The sequence below is a fragment of the Enoplosus armatus genome, chromosome 6, assembly GCF_043641665.1.
Source record: "Enoplosus armatus isolate fEnoArm2 chromosome 6, fEnoArm2.hap1, whole genome shotgun sequence".
NCBI lineage: Eukaryota > Metazoa > Chordata > Actinopteri > Centrarchiformes > Enoplosidae > Enoplosus > Enoplosus armatus.
Window position 1 is genome coordinate 9,091,721 of NC_092185.1, and position 21,866 is coordinate 9,113,586.

Genomic DNA, 21,866 nt, shown 5'->3' on the forward strand with positions numbered 1-21,866 from the left:
TCAAGTTGTAGCTATTGTTTATTTTATCCTTCTGTCAGGGCAGACCAAGCAGTGACCCTTCCAACAGACAAAGATAAACTCAACACACAGCCCTGTTTTAAATTAGCCCCCTAGTTCAGTTTCTGCCCCTCTACAGGTGCTGTTGACTAACATGAACAGAGCTCACATCTTCCTCTGGCGTACCGACTTTATAACAGCCTGAATCTGATGAGCCATATATGCACACGATCATACATGTTCTTTTTACAGTAAATTAAGACTTAACTGTTTATTACTCGAGTGTGTCCAGGAGAAGCTAATTAATGTCCTTTCTAGCTGCTTTTAAAATTGCACATATTCCAGTTAAGTAATCGGTTGTATTCATCATTCCAAGAACAATAGAGAAATCACAAGCACAACACTGGAAAAAGATAATAAGTACAAAGTCAATATTTCCAAAGCAAAAGGTGAACAGTTCTGTACCCCGGGGGCTATAGGGGAGCTCCATCTTTTGATTGAGAGAGAAGCTTGAAGTTCGACAGCTATTCCAGGCTAACGTCTTATTACTCCACCTATCCACAGTGCTGCTACATACGTACTTTGGGACACAGGCACTCTAGCATTCAGACACATTACACCTATGCACACAACCGTCACAACTCCAGGAATTGATCAGTAGGCCCATGAGAGGAGGGTTGGATGGATAGCATAAAATGTGAGGAAGGGTAAGGGACAGAGGGTAGTGCAAGGTGAATGGTCTAGCCCTTGACGGGTGAGGGTTTGAAATTCTGCACTTACATTTGGATGATTTTTGCTACCCAAAAAAACCGCTGTGAAAACACGTGCAGTTCAGAACTGTGGGTTGAAAGGGGGTGGGGGTTGTGGCACACAATTCATCTATTAAAACCATGTCCCACAGTGCCATCAGCTGGGGAAGCCCCACCCGCTCGGGCAGCTGCTGCAGCAAAAAAGCCAGGACACAGAAAGCCAGCGAAGACGCGCCCAAATTCAGTGCTCTCGTTGACACGCTTGTTTTCTCTCTCTCTCTCACACACACACACACACACACACATTTCATAGACACAAACACAGTCACACCTTAAACACAAATGGCTGAAGTTACAAAAGTCTGAAGTACAGATGAAACATAACAGTCACATCTTCATTTACGCCTTTTCTCCGTTCTCAACCTCCATCTCATCGTCGCCGTTCTCCTTGCTCGCACTCTTAACCATCTCTGCTTCTTTCTGTTTATGGAGGAGAGAAAAACAACTTCTCAGTCAGTGTCTTTGACAATCTAAACACATGCTTATCCCACCCTCTTGTGGCTGTTGTACAAAACACAATCCTTCACCTTTGAATCCCTCTCTGCAAATTTCTGGAACATGTTGGCATAGATGCGTTTGTCCTTCTCGTGCTGCTCCTTGATACGCTTCTGACAAAGAGCCACCTGGCAGAATATAATGACGGAGAGGTCAGACAAGCATATTGTCAGATATGACACAGGTACAGCAACAACCAAAAGATACAACACAACGAATGCCTTCAGAGTTTTACTGGACTTTGACCACATATCGCTTTATTCAAAGACCAATTTGATATGAGCTGAAAGATCATTAGAAACAGTTTCAACTTGGGCTTTGTCAGAGTGCATAAAAATGTCCCCACCTATCCTACTTTGTAATTATGATGGCAAAATCTAGGAATATAAGACCCAGGTTGAACGTTGGGGCAATTATTCTTTAAGATAAGTGGCATTATACCTGGCTCTTGGCAGCCTTGTTGGCAGGATACAGTTGAATAACTTGCTGGAAGTCATCTCTTGCCCTGTCAAACTCTTTCATACCGAACAGTGCCTCTCCCCTACGGAACAAAGCCTTCTCATTGGATGCATCCAGCTCCAGAGCCTATAATCACAAACAGTGTATTATGACATGTTTACAGTATTTGACCACATAAATAATCAGGAATTACAGTGAAGCAGTGTACCTATATAACAGACATTTGTACAAACTATACTCAACGGAACTAAGAATTAAGGCACTTCTTTAACACCAACAAGTGCTTAATATTGAATGAATGGTTGACAAATCCTTGTCAAAATGTGTGTCCAAACAGATATTAGATACCTTGTCACAGCTTTCTAGGGCTTGGTTTGGCTCCTGTAGTTTAAGGAAGCACATGGCCAAGTTCAAATGCGCAGCCAGCCGCAATGCATTTGCCTTCTTCTCATCCTCCTCTGACAAACCAGATTCATGTTCCAGCCATGACACAATCCTTTTATACTGCACTGATGCCTGCTTGTATTTTCCCTCCTGAAGAATATGAAATCAGTGCATTAGAAAATATATTATTTAAGTACGTAGTAGTAATCCGTCGTAAAAATGATCTTTGTAGCTGTAAATACCCCCCCTGCATACCTTAAAATACTGTGTTCCCTTCTCTTTGACAATGATGCTCTGTTCCAGCTTCTCTACCGTGTTCATCTCCCACGATTCCTTAGCCTAAAGAAAACAAAACAGACATTAATCACATCTTAGAGGGGAAAATGTCGCTTGGATGCACACAACTGACATGTAACTGGCCAACTAAAGCCAAGTTGTGTTTGCAACACAGCGCCAAGATCTGTTTACCTTCTCAAAGGCTGTCAGCTTGATTTTGTATTGCAGTGTCGCTCCGCCAGGAATGTTATACTTTGCATTTCCTGCATTTCCAAAGCCATATCTACAAATCAAAAAGACACTTATTAGCTATCGCAAATGCGGTGTATAAATGTTGTATTACCTGTTGCAGTCAACTTAACGCAGACTATTTTCTACAGTAGACTGGATAATTGTGTAGCTGAAATTATTTATTTTTTGTCATGTCAAAGCTTTGAACTCTTTGTTGGCCAAATTTCAGTCTCGTTATCCATTAGTCACACACTAATGTGTTTTATTGTCCAATTAAATTCAACACACTTTACTCCATATGGGGTCTGTTACAACACAATGGTATTTGTCTTTGTACATGTGATCATACTTAGGCTTAATATTGAAGAGCGCCTCCTCTCCCTCCTCCATAGCCATGATAGCTCTCTCCACTCCAGCTGGAAAGCCAAGATTCTCACCATCTCCAATCTCAAACTTCAATTCTCTCTCGTCAAATACACGTCCCTCACAGGTACCCTCCACAGTCACTGAAAGGGATTGAAAAATGCGGGGGTTAGCTTGTGCTATAAACCAGACTGTTGATGTAGCAACAAACTACAAACATACAGAAGATTGACAGCTGTGGGAAAGTGGCAGCTGAAGACAAGTGATGCAATTTCCAAACGTCAATCTAAATATTTTGTTTTGTTAAGGATGCCTGTAAATGAATCACAGCCAAGTTGACTTACAATGGTGCATGCACTGTAAATAAATTACAGTACAGTAATCCCAAACTGACAAACTAGTCCTTTGAATGCTGCTGGTCAATATCAGTAACACTAGCTGTATAAAAAGTAGAATTTTAGCCTTGCATAGGCTTTGCTTGAGAGGGAAAAAAAAGTGCTTTACAAACAATCCAGGTGTGCAGGAATCTGTCTGTAAAGCAGAAGGGAGTCCACCGTTTGTTGATTTTAGAATTTAACACAATACCATTAGCAGTTATAGGCAGCTTTTATTCACAACAGTTTGCGAGCAGGTATATGCATTGTTTTTCCCAAACCAGCAAGAGGAGGACAGGAGTTTGGTGTTGGTGTCTGCGTGTTGCTACAAGTACCCCAGAGATTGATGAAGAAGATGAAATATGAACCAGGAAGTCCAGTTTGAAGAGAGCAGTGAAAATGTGCTCTTTCCTCTCAATGCTTGCGAGGTGAACAGTAGAGGTGGCGAGGTGTTATACCTGCAGTTACTATAATCTATCTATCAGGTAAAGTTTAAAATATGCAAATAGCTGTGACTGGATGCGTTACCTTCCACAGCAGCTCCTTCATTAGGCTTGGAATATCCCTGCCCTTTAGTGATAATGCGACGAATGATTCCTTCATCCTCATCCTCAGTTATGTCCTCGCCCCGAAATTCAAACAGTTCCACCTACAAGTGTGCAGACATGTAAATGAATATCTTTTCACACGAATAAAAAAGACCATGGTATACTGTACTTTCAACCATATACACAGTAATACGATTTATAGTATAAAATGTATAATCAAAATAACCCGATATCATTGACACTTACCTCAAAAACAAGAGTGGCATTGGGGGGTATCTTGGGTGGGCTGCCTGCAGATCCATAAGCATACTCTGGCTTACAGATGAGCTGGCACAACTCCCCCACTTTCATTGTGGCTACGCCGATGTCCCATGCCTTTATTACTTGACCTAAACACAGAGAAGACTGATTACAAACTGTCTATGACAAATGAGCAATCATGTCTCTGCTAGATATGAAACCAACCTTTGCCCAACTCGAAGGAAAACTTCTCTCCTCTGTCTCTGCTCGAGTCGAAATGAGTACCATCCAGAAGTGTGCCCACATAATGCACAAATACTTTGTCACCGGTCATGGGCAGCTCTGTGCCTGTGCCTTCCCTTTTCACCAGCTGAAGACAGCAGACAGCAAGAATAAATTTTATTAAAAATCAGTAGTCATCAAAAGTCCTCTATGCAACAGATATGTAAAGTAAGTTCCACACATTTGTGTACTGTACACCCTGCAGTCTGGTACTTTGCATCATAAGAGATAAAGCTGCCAAATCCTTGTGAGCTGTAACGTCTCATTGTGTGTGCTTGAATATGAAAATGTCCCCATCAGCATTAATATCTTTTGCATTTCTCCGGGGCTCAAGAGCCTTCTAGAAATTTCGACGGTTGAAATAGCTAATTATCCATGTTGTTGTCATCCTGGTATTAAGTTAGCTATGATAACAATGATAGGAGACACGATAAGCAGCGTTACGGTGTTGTCAACATTGTAACGTTAGTTAGTTTGCATTAGCTGTTTTTATTGACAGTGCACGCGATATCCTAGCTAACAACAGCTAACATTAGCCTAGCCGAATGAGTAAACAACAAGCAGCCAGCTAGCTAACCACTCAGCTAGCTGGATTAATATGGAGTACCAAAACACTAGCACTTACCTTTAAAACTCCCCCGTCTTTCTTTGGTGTGATGTCTTCTCCCTCCATTGGGATGGTGTGTTGTCCTTCACTTGTCTGCTCCTCTGCAGTCATTGTCATGAGGCTAATTTCTCCCTCCTACTATGACCTGCACCGCAATTCAAACGAACGCTGGCTAGTAGTGGTGGTGGCTAAAGCTAACAACTTCTCAAACCACACCAAGTGCAGCAAGAAACAACCTGACAACGCTAGCTAGCTAACTAACGTTGGTTCAAGCTCGATAGCAACTGAACTGCGAATGCTACTGTAAATAAAACACACGCCAGAGCTAGCTGCGCTAAGTCCGTGCAATTGTTGTGCAGCAGTTACACTTATATCCGAGCAGGATATGGGCTTTCGATTAGGTTGCTTCAAGTCCACGTTGTCTGGAAGCCAAGCGTTTGACAAGCGCTTAAAGAAGGGCAGAGAATTTTCCAGACTTTGTAGGAGGAACCAGGGGGTTGAACCCGCGTTGGTGGCGTTCCTTTTATAGTGTACGCATCTTCCGGAAAGGCGGTGCACATACAAATAGTAAAACAAATGCATAATTTACACATAATATTGTGCCCTCACGTGAATAATTAATAGTATACCTATTTAGATATTCTGTATTCGGTAAAGGACAAAAATAGGGCATAGATGTGCATAACCCCGTCCACGCAAGCATTACATGATATTAAAACATGGACTCTTTGTTTTCTCTTCACCCTATTGGCCAGATTCGGTGTCCACTGCTCTCTGTTGGCGCGGTTGTTGAATACCCGGGAACTGAAAATAGTAACACAAAGTAAAAACTCTCTTTTTTAAGGATATCTGCGGGTAAGTAGCTATACAGCAACGATCTCTGTAATGATTATGATCAGCAGTAGATATAAGACTTCAGCTAATAAGGGGACTAGGGTTGGTTATAAGTTAGCTAGCTATAGCTATAAATCGAGATAGCTAGCGTTAAAGTTTTCGTTTCAAGACAGCTTAACAGCTCGCAGTGACAACCTTTAAAACAAGATGTCAGCTGCTTGACATGTAGACAACGTGTAGACGATTAGGAATGCTCTTTAGTTGCAGGATGATTTACGTCGTTGTGGTAAATTGAAATATTGTAGTAAAATGAGGCAAACTGAATCAGAAATTCGTCAGGATCTTAATAAGATTGATTGATCTGCACAAAAGCAGAATCCAATCCAAAAGCAGAACTTGGCGCTCGCCTGGGTGCTTCATGTTAGACATAACATCACTATCAGGAGTTAATACAAGCCAGTCTAAACACACTGTGTGTGCTGCTCAGCTGATCAAGTAGCCAGGGGCTCAGTTCACGATGACCCTGTCTGAACCCTATCTAGTTATCTTATGTGTATATCATATTATTGGAATATTGCTACTTGTGCTTTAACACGTAAGCAGCATCTTAATGGTACAGCTGGTGGAGGTCGAGCACATTTTAACTACTTTATGTACCGTTGGACAGTTTAATTTATAGCAAAGTATAAAGTAATATCTTATTTGCAAAATCTTAATTTGTAAAGTAACTAGTAACTATAGCTGTCAGATAAATGTTGTGGAGTAAAAAGTACAAAATTTGCCTTTGAAATGTAATGCAGTAGAAGTATAAAGTAGCATAAAATTGAAATACTCAAGTAAAGTACCCCAAAAGTGTACTTAAGTACAGTACTTGGTTACTTTCCACCACTGGTTTTGTCTAGTTAAATCTTATGTCATCTTCCAGGGCGGTTCACGAGCATGGAGAATGGCAGGGCCCAGTTTCCATTTCCCTACCAGCCCTATAACATCCAGGAGCAGTTTATGCAAGCCCTGTACGGGGCACTTGATCAGGGCAAAGTCGGCATCTTTGAAAGTCCAACTGGAACGGTGTGTATGTGTGCATGCATATGAGAGAGCAGAAGCCATTAGATGGAACTGATTGATTTGTGTTTTCAACATGTATGTGCTTAAACCCAGGGCAAGTCTCTGAGTCTGATATGTGGAGCGCTCAGCTGGCTCACAGACTACGAGGAGAAGAGGAGGCAGGAGGCAGCTGCTCTGCTGCAGGAAGGAGAAGCAGTTCTTTCCACTTCTACTGCTCAGTCCTCCACCACCAGTTCCTCAGCAGAGCCGGACTGGATCACTGATTTTGTTCAGAAAAAGGCAGAACGTGATTTGGTGTCAAAGTTGAAGGTAAGAATGTCATTGTTATTTCAGATGTGACCTTGGCTGGGATCTCTGGGAATTTGGGCTTTTGACTATTATTGGATGTTTTTGTGTGTCAGGAGGAAGAATTGAAAAGAAAGAAGAGGGAAGAACGATTAGAAATGATAAGAAACAACGTTCAACTAAAGTACGCAATGAAAAGAAAAGTAAGTGATCTTGCACAGTGGCATTTTAAAGAGCCCAGGCATCAGACTTTTAACCAAAACAACTAAATATATGAATTTCTGTGTACGTGTCTGTAGAGCTGTGAAGATGACGAGGCATTCAAGTTGCTCCAGCTAAGTAAAGAGGAACAAACAGAGACACAAGGAGATCAAGAGGACGAGGATCTTATCGTTGCAGAATATGAGAGTGATGACGAGTCAAAGACCAGGAGCAGGTGAGGACGGCCATTAATGGACCATATCGTATCAAATGTTACAGAAGTTGAAATGAACACACAGTAACAGCAGGGTGTGTTTGCTCTCATGCTCAGATTTTATGGTGCTGACGATGACAAAGATGATGAACTGGTTGAAGAACATGTTACTAAGGTGTGTGATAGAGACATTTCACATTGTAGCTGTAAGAATGAGTGTCCCACTGATATAAAACATAAGTGTCACACATTACCCTCAGATTTATTACTGCAGTCGCACTCACTCCCAGCTGGCCCAATTTGTCCATGAGGTTCAAAAGAGCCCCTTCAGCAAGGACATCAGTCTGGTCACACTGGGCTCACGGCAGGTATGTGTACACATACGCGCACGCACGCACACACACACACACACACACACACACACACACACGTACGTACACACATATACTACCGGTGGTAAGGATTAGGGGTAGACTTTAGTATATTTGGTTTAATTTCATTGGCAACAAATACTTGGTTCCAACTTCTCAAATGTGAATATTTACTGGCTTTCTTAGTCCTCTATGATAGCAAATTTAGTATCTTTGGGTTTTGGACTGTTGGATAGACAAAACAAGACACTTTCAACTGTTCTCTTGAGCTCTGGAAGTTTTAGGGGTATTTCCACTATTTGCTGGCAAAAGCTTTGTTGATTAATCGAGATAAAAATTAGCAAATTAATCAACATTGAAAAATAGTTGCAACCCTAGTTGAATGATACATTTAAATCAAGTAGCACTTAACTAAAGGCTGGTGCACTGAAAAAGTCAACAAATGAAAGCCTGTATATTATAAAAATGTGTAGACTGGTTGACAGCTGTAAGACCAATTTGCTGTATGTTATGTCTGCAACAGGCTCCTAGAATGATTTAGAACAGTCTAGTCTGTTTCCACATAGCAGTAGAGTTTCTCAAGTTATTTATATCTTTCTTTCTTGTATTTTCTTATTTAAGGGCAAAAATATGATTACATGGCTAGAGATTTCAATTAAAATACTAAAACACAGGGTATATATTACACCGACATTTCTATCCATTCCACACAAAGAAGCACACTTGGCATTAAACAGGAACTATCAGTTGTATTAAATCAGTAAAACATGATTATTAGCCATGACATCTTTTGCCCGGTAAAAATAAAACTGAGTACTTTCCAGAATCTGTGTATCAACGAGGAGGTGCGTCGCCTGGGCAGCATCCAGCGCATTAACGACCGCTGCATGGAGATGCAGAAAAACAAACACGGTGAGAGCCCCTCACACACTTGCTCCAGAACTACTGATTTAACTACTATTAAACAGAAATGCCATTATACAATTATGAATAATATTTCTAATACAATCAGATAATCCTGGAAACGACCAAAATAGCACCTTAAAACAACCCAAGAGCTCTCTGAAAAGATAAATAAGACACCTTTATATATATATATATATATATATTTTATCCTTATGTTGTGTTTTGTAGAGAAGCAGCATCATGAAGAGGGTGTAAAACGTAAGCGAGGCCCGGCAAAGAGTGTGTGTCCCTATAATAAAGCTTCAGCGCTGCAGCAGATGAGGGATGACGTTCTGGGCACAGTCCATGACATAGAACAGATGCTGAAGCTGGGCAGAGAAACGCATGCATGTCCTTACTACTCCACACGCCTCGCTATCCCCGCTGCACAGGTAACACTGTCCTCTTTGTACTCAGTCCATCCATGCCTGTGTCTCATTACTCTGGAGATTGCTTGCTTGCTGCTAACATTGCTCCAGGTTTTTCTTTCTGAATTTCTGAAGGTTAATCTGGGGAGCAATAGCCAATCAGCTTAAAGTATTAAAGTATTTATTCATTCACTTTTTTTAACAGATTTAAGTTTTTAGCATTAATCAGTATGGTCTATGTTTATTGTGTCCGCATAGCTGGTGGTGTTGCCCTATCAGATGCTGCTTCATGAAGCTACAAGAAGGGCAGCAGGGGTCCAGCTGGAGGGACAGGTAAGATTAGATGTTATTTTCTGATTGTATCTAGATTTTCCTGCTCAGCAATTGTCAGTATCATGATAATCTATTAAAATACTTGAAATATATATATATATATAATATAAATATATATAATACTTAAAATGTTTGAACTACCCTAGTAATGTTTAAAACACCATTTCTCATAAGTAGTTTAACCTCTGGCACACAGCAATAATATTTCTGAACAGAAATGTAAACGCATGACCATGATTGATGGTTTTGAGACTGTTTGGGTACCTCATCATTCTGCCATATGTGCATTAGTTCCAGCAATTTGAAGGAATTTATTTGGCATATTACTGACAGCAGAAATTGTTTGTTTTTTTTGTTTTTTTACAGGTGGTGATCATAGATGAAGCTCACAATCTTAGTGACACACTCTCTTGTATACACAGTGCAGAGCTCACTGGAGCACAGGTACACACATTCATACTCATCATGTCCAAAATGTAGGATTAAATGCTGCATGTTCCCTGTAATATGTTAAAATGTGAATCTTCTACAGCTTTGCCGTGCCCACTCGCAGCTCACCCAGTATGCTGGCCGCTATAAGTGAGTATACGTACACATCAGACTCACACAATGCACTCATTGACATATTAAATATTGTATTACCCTCCTGACTCTTGATGTTTATGTTCCTACAACATCAGAAGCAGACTGAAGGCAAAGAACCTGATGTACATCAAACAGATTCTGTTTGTGATTGAGGGGCTTGTCCGGGTGCTTGGAGGTGAGTGTGTTTTGGGCTAAAATGAGTTTTTGATGATTGATTATTGCCAGTGTGCAACGGGCTTAGGAGGGGAAATTGCTGGACGGGGCACTTACAGTATGACATTTCCACTTAATGATATAAATATTATGTCCTTGCAGGTAAGGTGGGTCAGAATCCACAGAGCCAGACTACACAAACAGGTCAGTAAATATTACACACACATAAACACACTCTGATACACATCTAAGCAGAAATTGCTTATCAGTCATGTTTCTTTATGTTTTAGGAACTGAAATGCTTACCATCAACAACTTCCTCTTCAAGGCTCAGATCGACAATATCAACTTATTTAAGGTAGTTAACATAAATGTGTTATAATTCTGATTAAAAACACCATAACCAAACTGCAAACTCTGATTCTTTCAATGTCATTCTCACTTTAGCTACAGAGATACTTTGAGAAGAGCATGATCAGCAGAAAAGTAAGTGTTTAATATCTACCTTTGTATGATTTATGCCTTATGTAAGTACTGTCTAGTTATGAGAGTGATCTACTGTTAAAAAAAAAAAAAAATTGAATGAATACCGCACGCGTCCTCTATCTCCAGCTGGGTGGCTTTGTGGAGAAGTACGCAGGGTCGGGCGTGACTCTCCACACTCAGAGCAACTCCAACAAGGAGAACCGACGCACGGAGGGCTTAAACCGCTACCTTCAAACGCTACAGAGCAACCAGAGCACAGCGCCAGGTCAGAGGGTCACCCACACATTAAAAACATTTTTGGAGATGGACATCCTCATTGCAGACATGTGGCATTAGGGTAGCAACATTAAATAATTTATTGAAAGCAATGGCACGTTGGCTGTCACAAGACTATATTCTGAGATGTGCTGAAATTCACTTTCCTCTGAATAGACATTTTACAACAACCTGAACACTGACTATGCACTTTCGCCGACAGTACCCACAATTGAACTACTGCCATAAAAATCTCGCTCATTTTCCTTGTTTGTGAAGTGCACAGGCAAGAGAATAAATATGTATGTTGACTAGAACTAAAGCACTAGCATGTTGCTAAAAAGAAGACATTTAGTGTTTACTTTATGTTAAACTGGACCTAAGTTGCTTGGGTATTATTAGATATTATTGTTACCCTCATATCCAGCCATTTCTCACAGTCTGGCATTTAGCAATCAACAAACACTGTTCAATGTTCCTCTGGTTGTTGTTCATTATGATTTACTACCTGTTCCCATGTGTGCAGTTTCCTCAGCAGACCAGCAGGGGTCTGTAGAGGCAGAGAAAGTGCTGTCTGCGTCTCCCATGATGCAGGTGGAGGGTTTCTTCATGGCTCTCACCAACAGCAACACTGACGGCAGAGTGGTGGCGCACAGACAAGGTGCCATCATAACAAAACACCAAATAAAGGACAGTAATGAAATCAAAGTGCTGCAGTGTAAAATACCCTGTTTGTATTACGTCTAGGTACTTTGTCGGAGAGCAGTGTCAAGTTCCTGCTGTTGAATCCAGCGGTGCACTTCGCTCAGGTGCTGAAGCAGTGCAGAGCAGTCATCATCGCAGGAGGAACCATGCAGCCTGTAAGTCATTTTAAATCCACTAAAAATGAACTAACTTGATGCGTACGTTTTTTTATAATTCTAATAGATGTTATATGTAGGTTTCAGACTTCAAACAAGAGCTACTGTTTTCTGCCGGAGTGGGACCGGAGCGCATCACTGAGTTTTCCTGTGGTGAGTGGCCCATTTTATAACACCGCAGTACTTTGTGGAGTTTCTCTTTCTGTGTTTTCAAAATGCACGCTCTCTTAGTGATGTGTTTATCAATATTTCTGTTTGTGGGGATTTTTGATGAATAATATAATGCTTGACAAAAAATTATTATATAATATAATAATTATATAAATAATAATAATGGTTCAAGTGATGGAGGTGACAGATTATATTTTATCACAATCTGACCAAGAAGAGATGATAAAAAAAAAAAAAAACTGGTATAAACAAAGGAGGGAAGCAAATACAAACTAAACCATGAATTAATGTCTAACCACTGTATACAAACAGTAGACCCTACACTGAGGATCATCACACAGGTTTCATATTGAACTAGGAGAATTGTTGTATCATAAGCCATCACTGAAAGATATGTACTATAATTATGTCTTCAGACTCACAAGATCTATGTGAAATTTGGACAAAACTTAAATGATCTTAGTTCACCATCTCTACGCACAGACAAGAAAGTCGTGTTGCTGATGGGACTGTATTGTATAATATGGGCATCATGTTTTTATTTGATCCTACGTTTGTTATATTTTAACTTTCTCTTCGTCTGTGTAACTTTGTCTGTAGGCCATGTAATTCCTCCCAAGAACATTCTTCCCCTCGTCTTGTGCAGCGGTCCGTCTGGTCAGGAGCTGGATTTTACTTTCCAAAACAGAGACTCCCCACGCATGGTAACAGACATACACACAAACACACGAGCTATTGTATGAAGATCTTGCTGTAATATCATCGAATGCAGTTGCATTGTTTACACAAGCTCAACTGCAAATGTTTGCCCGTTTGTTGACAGATGGACGAGACGGGGCGCATTCTCTCCAACATTTGTAACGTGGTCCCAGGCGGGGTGGTGTGCTTCTTCCCTTCTTATGAGTACTCCAGGCGGATCATTGCTCACTGGGAGGCCAGCGGGGCGCTTACTCGCCTGGCTAACAAGAAGAAAGTACGTCAGTTATGTGATTTCTTTATTAAATGAGCTTAAAAAAAAGAAAACCCTTCTTTATTACACCTTAACTCGAGGGTGGTATAGCATTTTTAAATTGTTCTTAAAGTGAAAAGAGAATCGTCCCAGACAGCCTCTAAGCAATTACAATTATGTTCTCAGATCTTCCAGGAGCCAAAGAAAGCCAACCAGGTTGAGCAGGTGCTGAGGGAGTTCTCCCGCTGTATCCAGGTAAAACCGTCACCGCTCAAACGTCAGCCCTCATCACAGAGCATTCACGTTCATCATGAGCCATTGCCTCCACCACCGACACTCGCATATGTTACTCTTTGTCTCTTTTCCTTTTGTCAGAGGTGTGCTCTGGACAGCAGTGGGCTCACAGGAGCGTTGCTGTTCTCCGTGGTCGGAGGAAAGATGAGTGAGGGCATCAATTTCTCAGATGACCTGGGCAGGTGTGTGTAATTCATGTGCACATCGACAGCCAGCAGTTGTACACTGTACAAAGTATATAATACTAAATGTTCTTTCCTGTATGCGTATGATGACAGGTGTGTGGTGATGGTGGGGATGCCATATCCTAACATCAAATCCCCAGAGCTGCAGGAAAAGATGTCCTATTTGGACAAACACCTGGTGAGACTCTTTACTGTCCTAATAGTCTTCACTGTTTCCACAAACATGGCAAAACAAGTACAAGGTCACAGGAGCACTGAGGTGAAGCTCATCACAGTTTTATTTGTTTGCTCAGCCTCACAGTGGGGGGAGGAGCCCTGGCCAAGCACTAATAGAAAACCTCTGCATGAAGGCTGTCAATCAATCCATAGGTAATGATGTAATATCCGTGACAACAGATACGATCATTAACAATAATTATTTATTCAGTATTCATATGTATTTGACTTCATCTGCCCAAAGGAAGAGCTATCCGTCACCGTGGCGACTACTCCTCCATGGTGCTGTGTGACAGGCGTTACTCTCGACCTGCCACGCTCTCCAAACTTCCCACATGGATCAAAGATCGCACCAGCACACACACGACTTTTGGGCCCGCTTTTGCTGCCCTACGGAAGGTGAGAAGCAAGTAAACTTAACGTATCCACACTCACACCACTGCACCGTGACTAAAAGTCATTCATGTGTCGTCTATGTGATCTTCTTTCCTTAGTTCTTCCTGGAGAAGAAGCAGCAGCAACTGTAGTTTCAACTAATAATGGGCTCGACTGACATTCACCAAGTATTCAACTTTACAAGGCCGGGGTTTGGAAGAGCTTCGGGGGAAACGCAATGCCACAGCAGCACTCTGCAATTTTAGCATCCCAAGAACATGAATGTGTTCTAATAAAGACAATCAGAGGGCCTCTGAAATAAGTTTCTTATGACAAGACTGCTGCAGCCCTTTGCTGCTTTATGTTTATCTTCTTAAACATTTTGAAGCCTTCAGACGTCTGAGTGCTCCTGGGAGGCAGTTGTTCTGTTTTCAGCACATCACACTTGCTTTATTTTACATTTCGACTTTCATATCTTGTCTATTACTTGTGTTCGGCTTTGAAGAGAAGCTGAATTAGAGAATAATGAATATTTGATGGCGCACTGCAGACAAGGGGGCATTTATCAGATTGACTCAGGTGTGTCAGTCCTGCGATGTCTGAAACATGTTAAGAGGCAAAAATGAATAATATTGTGAATCAATTCAGTACGCTGAGATGAATTACTGAAGCTGCTACTACACAGATAGACACAGCACAGGCTAAGGCATCCATGTGACTGATTTACCCTTGAAGAAGATATTAAATATTTAAAGCACTCAACATAAAGTGTTATGTAATGCAAAAATTATTTTTATTTAATGGAGAGATGTTAGTGAAATGGCTCCATGATTTCAGTGCATCTTCTAATAAGTTTTTCTTGTTAAATGTTTTACAATGAATATGATTATCAATAAATTGTTTTATGATTTGAGTTTTAGTGATGTGTTGTTTATCTGGTGAGACAAACCAACACACTTATTATGAAGCTAATTATTGCACAATTAACTGTAACATTTTCTGTTAGCGGGAGAGCTTAGCTCTTTTTATAATGTTGCTGAGTGATCAGAGGAAAATAAGTCCATCGTGCTATGCCTCCCAGTCATCGTCGTCTGTTGTCGAATGTGGGGCAGGAAGTGGTGGGATGACATCTGACATCCTGGCAAATGCACCGCCGGTACCAGCAGGAGTGTCGCCCGACTCCCCACCTGCTGGACCCTTACCAGATATGCCTACAGAGGGGACAGGACACATTATTTACTGTATGCAGTTCCATCCACGTGCATCAGTATTTCTAATCTCATTGGACATAAAAAGGTCCTCACCTTTCCTCCGCATGGCAAGTTTATTGAAGAGATCACACATAAAGTCTCCACCACTAGACGCTGCTCCCACTGCTGAGAGACAAAGACAGGCAGTTACTAAATAATCATGCAATCAGTATTTTTTTAAATCAGTAATTGGAGCAGTGAAACGGTTTCACTCATTCCCCAGCGCTGTGCTTCAAAGTGGAGCACATCATTACAACAAAACTTTTTATCTAGTTGGTCGGTATATGCAGCTCTCTCTAAAAAATGAAATGTTAGGTCATGACCTGGCCAGCCAACCACAACAAAAAGGCAAAGATATGCTGTCTGAAATTACGTCAGACAATTGTAACCAGTTTACTGCTATTATGACGTTGGCGTTTTGATGAGGTTGACATTTCTAAAACAAAGGTCACACAGCCATGGACTGTGATGGTAAACATATGAGATATATACACAAACGCTCACATGCTGACATGCAGTGTGACACATTGTATACACTCATGGGTGACTGCTAACTAGCAACTGGTCACGCTCGGCTTTGATTGCATGACTTTCTCATCAGTGTTGCAGTTAATAAAACATGAACCACATCCACACTCAAACAATCTGACACCTTGCTCTTGCTCCTTCTGTTTTTTCTTCTCCATCTTGCGCTCTTTAATGTTGCGTAACTTGGCTTTGCCGATGCCTCCGGCGTTGCGGATAGACTCCAGGAGACTGGCGCGGCTGTCTGATGGCTGAACCACCTCGCTGGGAGCACCAGACACAGGGCCTGCAGTCAGAGGACATGGTCAGGGGTGACAGTGTAATTTGGCTTTACGCCCATTCATGTAATTTAGGTCAATCTAATTTAAGAGAGTGAACAGGGGTTCTCAGTGTGTGTGTGTGTGTGTGTGTGTGTGTATAATGAGGGGTTCTCAGTGTGTTTTCCACTTTAATACACTGTCAAGCCCTGTCATATTCCTCCAAGTCTGTAGTGTGTAGCCAGTACAAGATTGTTGACTGGCATGCATGTGACAAACCTGAACTTGGCACTCGAGACACTGCTGTGGGGCTGTCAACAGGAGGAGGAGGTGGTGGAGGTGGAGGAGGGGGAGCTCCTGCGGGAGTGGCGGGAGAGAGGGCAGGCTCAGGAGGGGGAGGGGGAGGTGGAGGTGGTGGAGGAGGTGCAATGTTAGGTTGGAGCTGAGGTCCTGAAACAAAAAGATATCAAGTCAAACACAATATCGACCGAAACCGACAATGAGAAGTGTAAGTGAAGTGTGCGGGTGTGTACCAGGTGCACCGCTCTCCTCGGAGAAGGAGGGCAGCTCAGGGATGTTGTGTGTGGGTCCTGACGGGGCGAAGCCGGGCCCGAGGTCTGCGCTATAGGACAGGTCATCTGCAATGCCCGGCAGGTCAGGCAGGTAGGATGGCACATCTATCTCAGGCACCTGGCCTAGGTCTGGCACATAGAAATAAGACTCCGCTGTCTGTTAGAGAGAAAAGATTATCAAGATTAATCATAAAATGTATCATTACCACTCCTACATATTAAAAAGTCAAATTAACAATGTGCATTGGTTGGACAAGGTACCTGTCTCTCCAGTTGCTCTCTCTTCGTAATGGACAACGGTGCATCAAATGGCTTCTCTTCTTTTTCTGTCTCTAATGTAGTGTGTGTTTTTGTCACTGCTCCCGCCAGAGGATCAAGGAACACATACTTCTTATATCTTTAAAAACACACAAATCCACCGATATGAAGAAAAGATTTCAATCTAATCAGTGTTTACAGTTAGCATCTGTGTCTATGTGTGTGTGTGGACTCACAGGTTCTCTGTAGTATTAAAGAGCAACAGGGAGCTGACAGATGAGATGTTGCGTGGCAGACTGCCCAGCCCCTCCTCGGTCTCATCCTCAGACTTCTTCTTATTGCTCACACACACTGGAAAATACATCAACTTCTCCTGAAAGGAAGACACACAGACGCAGAGAGGGAGATCTGTAAAATGTCAACTAAATCTTGAATAACACAAATCACAAATGCCACCAAAGTGCTCCTGCACTCAGATGCACGCACAAACGCTGCAATGCCGAATTATATGGTGGGGGACATTGTTTCTGGGGGATATTAAATAATGCATTTCTGCACCACAGAAAATTGCCAGCAGTGTTTTCATTTTTTCTCCCTCTCTGACAAAAACACACACTTCCACACACACACACACACACACACACACACACACACACACACACACACAAAAAACAAGACGAAGCTCACGCAGCAGAAAATATGCTGGTTTTTGTAAAGTTTCCCAAGATGGTAACGGAAAAAAACGGTGGTGTTCACTATAAATAATGCAGGAGCTTGTGCTGAGCCGAGGATGTGCACACACATACACACACACACACACAAAACACTATCATACATTACATTTTTCGAGATGTCTATGTTGTTTTCACCTCCTTTTACATCATGATTTAAATTTGGATAAAAAAAAGACAAGCTAATATACAATTGGGCAGCTCTGATCTCCTCTGCCACATCTTTAGACCTGTAAATAACCGACCTGATGAATATTCTATCCAACAAAGGCCAGGAAGTTTCAGTGAAAATGCCATGGTGCCCATTATGCCCAAATGTAACGTTCCATTAAGTGGATGCCAGTTGGTTATTTAACTCTGAGGTGTGAAAAATTGAGACTGACGTGGATGAAAGCGTATTAGTGCTGGTTGAGTGATCAATTGTTTTATTAACATGAATGCTGCCAATCATGAGCTGTTCATGTAAGAAAACTATTTGTTAGCACTGTGCAGATAAAAACAGCAGTGCTTTTTATTATTAATAATAATAATAATAATAATAATATTTAGACAGTATCAGAACCTGGCCTGATGATAATTATCATGACATAATAAACTAAATCCACCCGGCTCCCAAAGCATGTGCGTGAATTCTGTGCAGTAAAATTTGGTAGAAAAAGATTTTTATTTTTAAAAGAGAGCCTCCATCTCTTGCCACTGATCCAGGTCTGGGTCATGTTAGGCTAAGCAAAGCGGCCCAGATGTCCCTACCACATCATCCCACTCTTCCTGAAGGATCCTGAGGTGATTCCAGGTCAGACAGGATATGTAATACCTCCTCTGGGAGGCATCCAGAAGACATCAGATGCTCCTGTCACCTCAACTGGCTCCTTTCCAACATGAAGGAGAAGTACTTCTCAATCTTTCTGGATATCTGAGCTTTTCACCCTGCCGCTAAGGGTGAGCCCAGGCCCCCTGCAAAGGAGGGTCAATTAGACTACTTCTATCAGTGATTTAATTCTTAGTCAGTTCAGAAACAGTGCTTATGGACCGGCAGAAAGAGGTGGTAGTTCCCATTTGAATAAAAAAGGGGTAACTGGAGAGTATATTTCAATTATCAAGGGATCACACTGCTAATCCTCCCCAGGAAATCATATGCCAGAGGGCTGGAAAGATGACCTTGGATTCTGGAGGAGCAAGGCGAACTGTCCTGGCCATGGGACAGTGTCTCTTAACTCCTTCATAAACACTGGTGGGGTCATGGGAGTTTGTCCCTACAGTCTACATAAATATGAGGAGTCGAGACTTCAGCTCCAAGCCCTCCTGTCCTCGTATGACCGGAGTGAGAGCTGTGTCATAATTGTCAGCAGTAAGATAAAAGGAAATTAATCATGCCTCTTTTTATCCACGTACCAACACTTTTAGCAGTGTCAGCTGTATAAAGAGGCACTAACACCATCAGGCTAGCACACATTTTCTTCTATTTTATATTAGTTATAGCACTATGGCTTGTGGGCTTTAGTTGCAGAACACTTTGTGAAACCATGACTCTTGACAAGTCACTTTTTTTGTTGCATAATCCTGTAAAAAAATCCATTAGTAATCAGCATTTTAATGTATTTATCTTACCTGCAAGGCCTTCTCATCAAAGGGTCGAAGTTTATTCTGTATCCTGCGTCGGGGACGGGTTTGTGAGGAGGGGTCTGTAGCCTCAGTAAAGATAGACGAGTAATCCTGAAGTCGATCCGGGGCCGGGTACTTGGCACTGGAGAAAACCTATATACACAGAAAAAAATCTGATGTAACTGACAGACACAGGGCTCATTATTGTTTTCAATGGTCTTGTTACCTTATTGTGTCTCTATTGTGTGTCAGAGGTGAAATAAATAAAGAAATATGAAGGTGCTGCGTTACCTTGGTGGCCTTCTTACTGCCTTTTATCTTGTCAACACGAGCCTGAGCTAGTCTGATCCGGTCAGTGACGCTCTGCAGCTGGCGGCGGTTCTTCTCTACACTGTCGGACACCCTGGAAGCAACACACACACGCCAACATGAATATGGACACACACACATCCACACACAGAGGAAAATATGTCTGAGACCATATTGTACAATCCAATATGGAGGAGTGCGTAACTTCAGACACCCTATTCCATTTTTCCTTCTTTATATACACTCTGCACGGTGCTGAATCCCTTCTTACATTTCATAAAGATGAAGTGTTGAAGTATTACACAGCTGTTTTGGCATTCTATTGATCATTTGATATCAATCGTCTAATTACTAACACGTCACCTTTCAAAAGGTTATGTTGACAAAACAATTTTGTTGATAAATGTCCGTCTTTTCATGCAGTTACAGGAGACACTTCCTCTGTTTTCAGGGTGCCAGACAGGAGCATCTGCTCTAAAACAAGTGCTGTGGCGTAAAATGTGGCTCAGAATATGGATTCCACATGTTTAGACTGTGCAATCCATTACATATGATAAGGTTTTTTTTCTGTCCCAAAGAAATTCTTGTAACAATCAATTTATTTAACTACAAGCCCTGTAACCCTGAACAGGAAGATAAGTAGAAAATGGATGAATGGAAAATAATTGTTACAATAGTTGTAGCTCTACTATTCATTTCATAATCAATGTATCGCTCAATAATTCCGTAAAATGTCAAAAAATAATGATACGTTTTGCACCTATAATCTTTTAATTTGCGAAATATGTAACCAGTAAAAATGTGTGTGATTCTGGGCTTGCCTTCTGAAAATATCCATAGAGATGGTCTCCAAGTAGAGTAATGCATCTGCTATCTGATGGACAGCCTCCTCTCTCCTCAGGTCGGGCTGGATGAGAGGCACTGAGTACACCTGGCCCTCCAGGCAGTGCTTCTGGGTCATCCTACAGACAACAGCACAGAAGTGTACAGTCAAGAACAAGGCTGTGTGTTACATAGTCAAGCTCTGATCTTGAGCACGGAAGTTCATTCTTGACTTTGGAATCAGTATGATACTATTACAATAAATCAAACTTTGATTTGTCTGTGATGACAGAATATCTGGGAGAGAGAGTGTGGTCATTTTGACAGTCAAAGAGTCAACTCTCTCACAGTGATGCTCGTTGTCATCTTATAACGTTAACTATAGCCAGTACGGTTAACTACACCCGTACATGTTTACCAAACCACACCTCGACCTCATCTGACTCTCATGTGACAATGCTGGAGTATTCGTATTCAATGTGTGATGTGAATTGGCTCAAGTTGGTCACTATAGCTGTAAATGTCAATATCAACAGCTGACAACTAATAAACCCGCACAAAGGCTAACGTTATTTAGTAGCAAAGATATTCCAAATAAATAAGCTATATATTGTAACTAATAAATTGACACTCAAAGGAGAGCCTGCCCATGCTAAAGAAAGCGTCGCCGTGAGCCTTAAACCCAACAATACCCGTTTAATATGTTATACTGAGAAACGTAGTCGCTTGAAAATATTAGTCTTACCTGACCATGGGTGTCGTGTACTTAACGCTAACAGACTAGATATAATAAAAAGCTATCGGTGTTAGCAGCTGAGCTACTTATTAGCAAAACAACGGTTCTGCACTTCCGCATCCCCGTGACACGTGACCACGCCGAATTGATAGCGTTGCCTTCAGGTTCTCTCAGGACTGTCTGCCTTCAGACTTGAACGCACCAGAACGACTTGAATAAACTGAGGTATTGTCTGACGACTGCAAAACACACTTTATGTTAAGATTAAGATAAAACGATATGATAATTATTGTTATTCATATTATAATTTGCTCCTGAGCAACTACTAAATGGACTTTGCAACATTGTTTGATCAACTATTGTTTCCAAATTCAGTCCCAATTTAAAATTGCTCTTGAAAATGTATCTTTGGGTTACAGATATTAAAGAGCCTATTTTTATTTGAGTTTATGTAAAGCACTTAGAGCGGCATCTTATGTAGGTGAAACGTGCTATAAAATGTGTATTGCTATTACCACATTTTCATATAGGCTACAGAAAAGCCTAGAATTGAGCCTGCGGTCAATGGTAAGCTATAAAAGAAATTGGTAAGTT

General features: G+C 41.4%; 3 protein-coding genes across 6 annotated transcripts; 1 reads left to right on the top strand and 2 right to left on the bottom strand.

The window, feature by feature from the left end:
- Positions 1–5,487, bottom strand: fkbp4 (FKBP prolyl isomerase 4). Of its 2 annotated transcripts, none has more exons than XM_070906769.1 (11): positions 5,084–5,487; positions 4,402–4,546; positions 4,183–4,325; positions 3,917–4,037; positions 3,001–3,157; positions 2,613–2,703; positions 2,400–2,483; positions 2,109–2,294; positions 1,743–1,886; positions 1,334–1,429; positions 1–1,226 (listed from the first exon to the last, which is right to left on the bottom strand). In XM_070906769.1, the coding sequence occupies exons 1-11, from the start codon at positions 5,180–5,182 to the stop codon at positions 1,146–1,148; spliced, it is 1,347 nt and encodes a 448-aa protein (XP_070762870.1). In that variant the 5' UTR covers positions 5,183–5,487; the 3' UTR covers positions 1–1,145. The 2 variants fall into 2 exon arrangements, with proteins under 2 accessions (XP_070762870.1, XP_070762871.1); XM_070906770.1 differs by having other exon boundaries at positions 1,322–1,429.
- A 1,399-nt stretch (positions 5,488–6,886) lies between these two features.
- ddx11 (DEAD/H (Asp-Glu-Ala-Asp/His) box helicase 11) lies at positions 6,887–14,622 on the top strand. 3 transcript variants are annotated; one of them, XM_070907410.1, is made up of 27 exons: positions 6,887–6,967; positions 7,058–7,273; positions 7,366–7,452; positions 7,549–7,685; positions 7,782–7,839; positions 7,925–8,032; positions 8,860–8,953; positions 9,170–9,372; positions 9,607–9,681; positions 10,048–10,125; positions 10,214–10,260; positions 10,362–10,441; positions 10,582–10,623; positions 10,710–10,777; positions 10,867–10,905; positions 11,032–11,170; positions 11,687–11,821; positions 11,908–12,020; positions 12,101–12,173; positions 12,792–12,895; positions 13,015–13,164; positions 13,327–13,395; positions 13,516–13,616; positions 13,713–13,797; positions 13,913–13,988; positions 14,080–14,234; positions 14,330–14,622. In XM_070907410.1, the coding sequence occupies exons 1-27, from the start codon at positions 6,902–6,904 to the stop codon at positions 14,360–14,362; spliced, it is 2,631 nt and encodes an 876-aa protein (XP_070763511.1). In that variant the 5' UTR covers positions 6,887–6,901; the 3' UTR covers positions 14,363–14,622. The 3 variants fall into 3 exon arrangements, with proteins under 3 accessions (XP_070763511.1, XP_070763512.1, XP_070763513.1); XM_070907411.1 differs by having other exon boundaries at positions 8,860–8,947; XM_070907412.1 differs by having other exon boundaries at positions 8,860–8,947; positions 11,699–11,821.
- Positions 14,623–15,019: 397 nt separating this feature from the next.
- On the bottom strand, positions 15,020–21,366 carry wash1 (WAS protein family homolog 1). The gene is made up of 11 exons (XM_070907880.1): positions 21,282–21,366; positions 20,536–20,676; positions 19,697–19,808; positions 19,412–19,558; positions 17,309–17,445; positions 17,069–17,211; positions 16,776–16,967; positions 16,522–16,692; positions 16,113–16,271; positions 15,515–15,583; positions 15,020–15,421 (listed from the first exon to the last, which is right to left on the bottom strand). The coding sequence occupies exons 1-11, from the start codon at positions 21,287–21,289 to the stop codon at positions 15,279–15,281; spliced, it is 1,422 nt and encodes a 473-aa protein (XP_070763981.1). The 5' UTR covers positions 21,290–21,366; the 3' UTR covers positions 15,020–15,278.
- Positions 21,367–21,866: the final 500 nt, after the last annotated feature.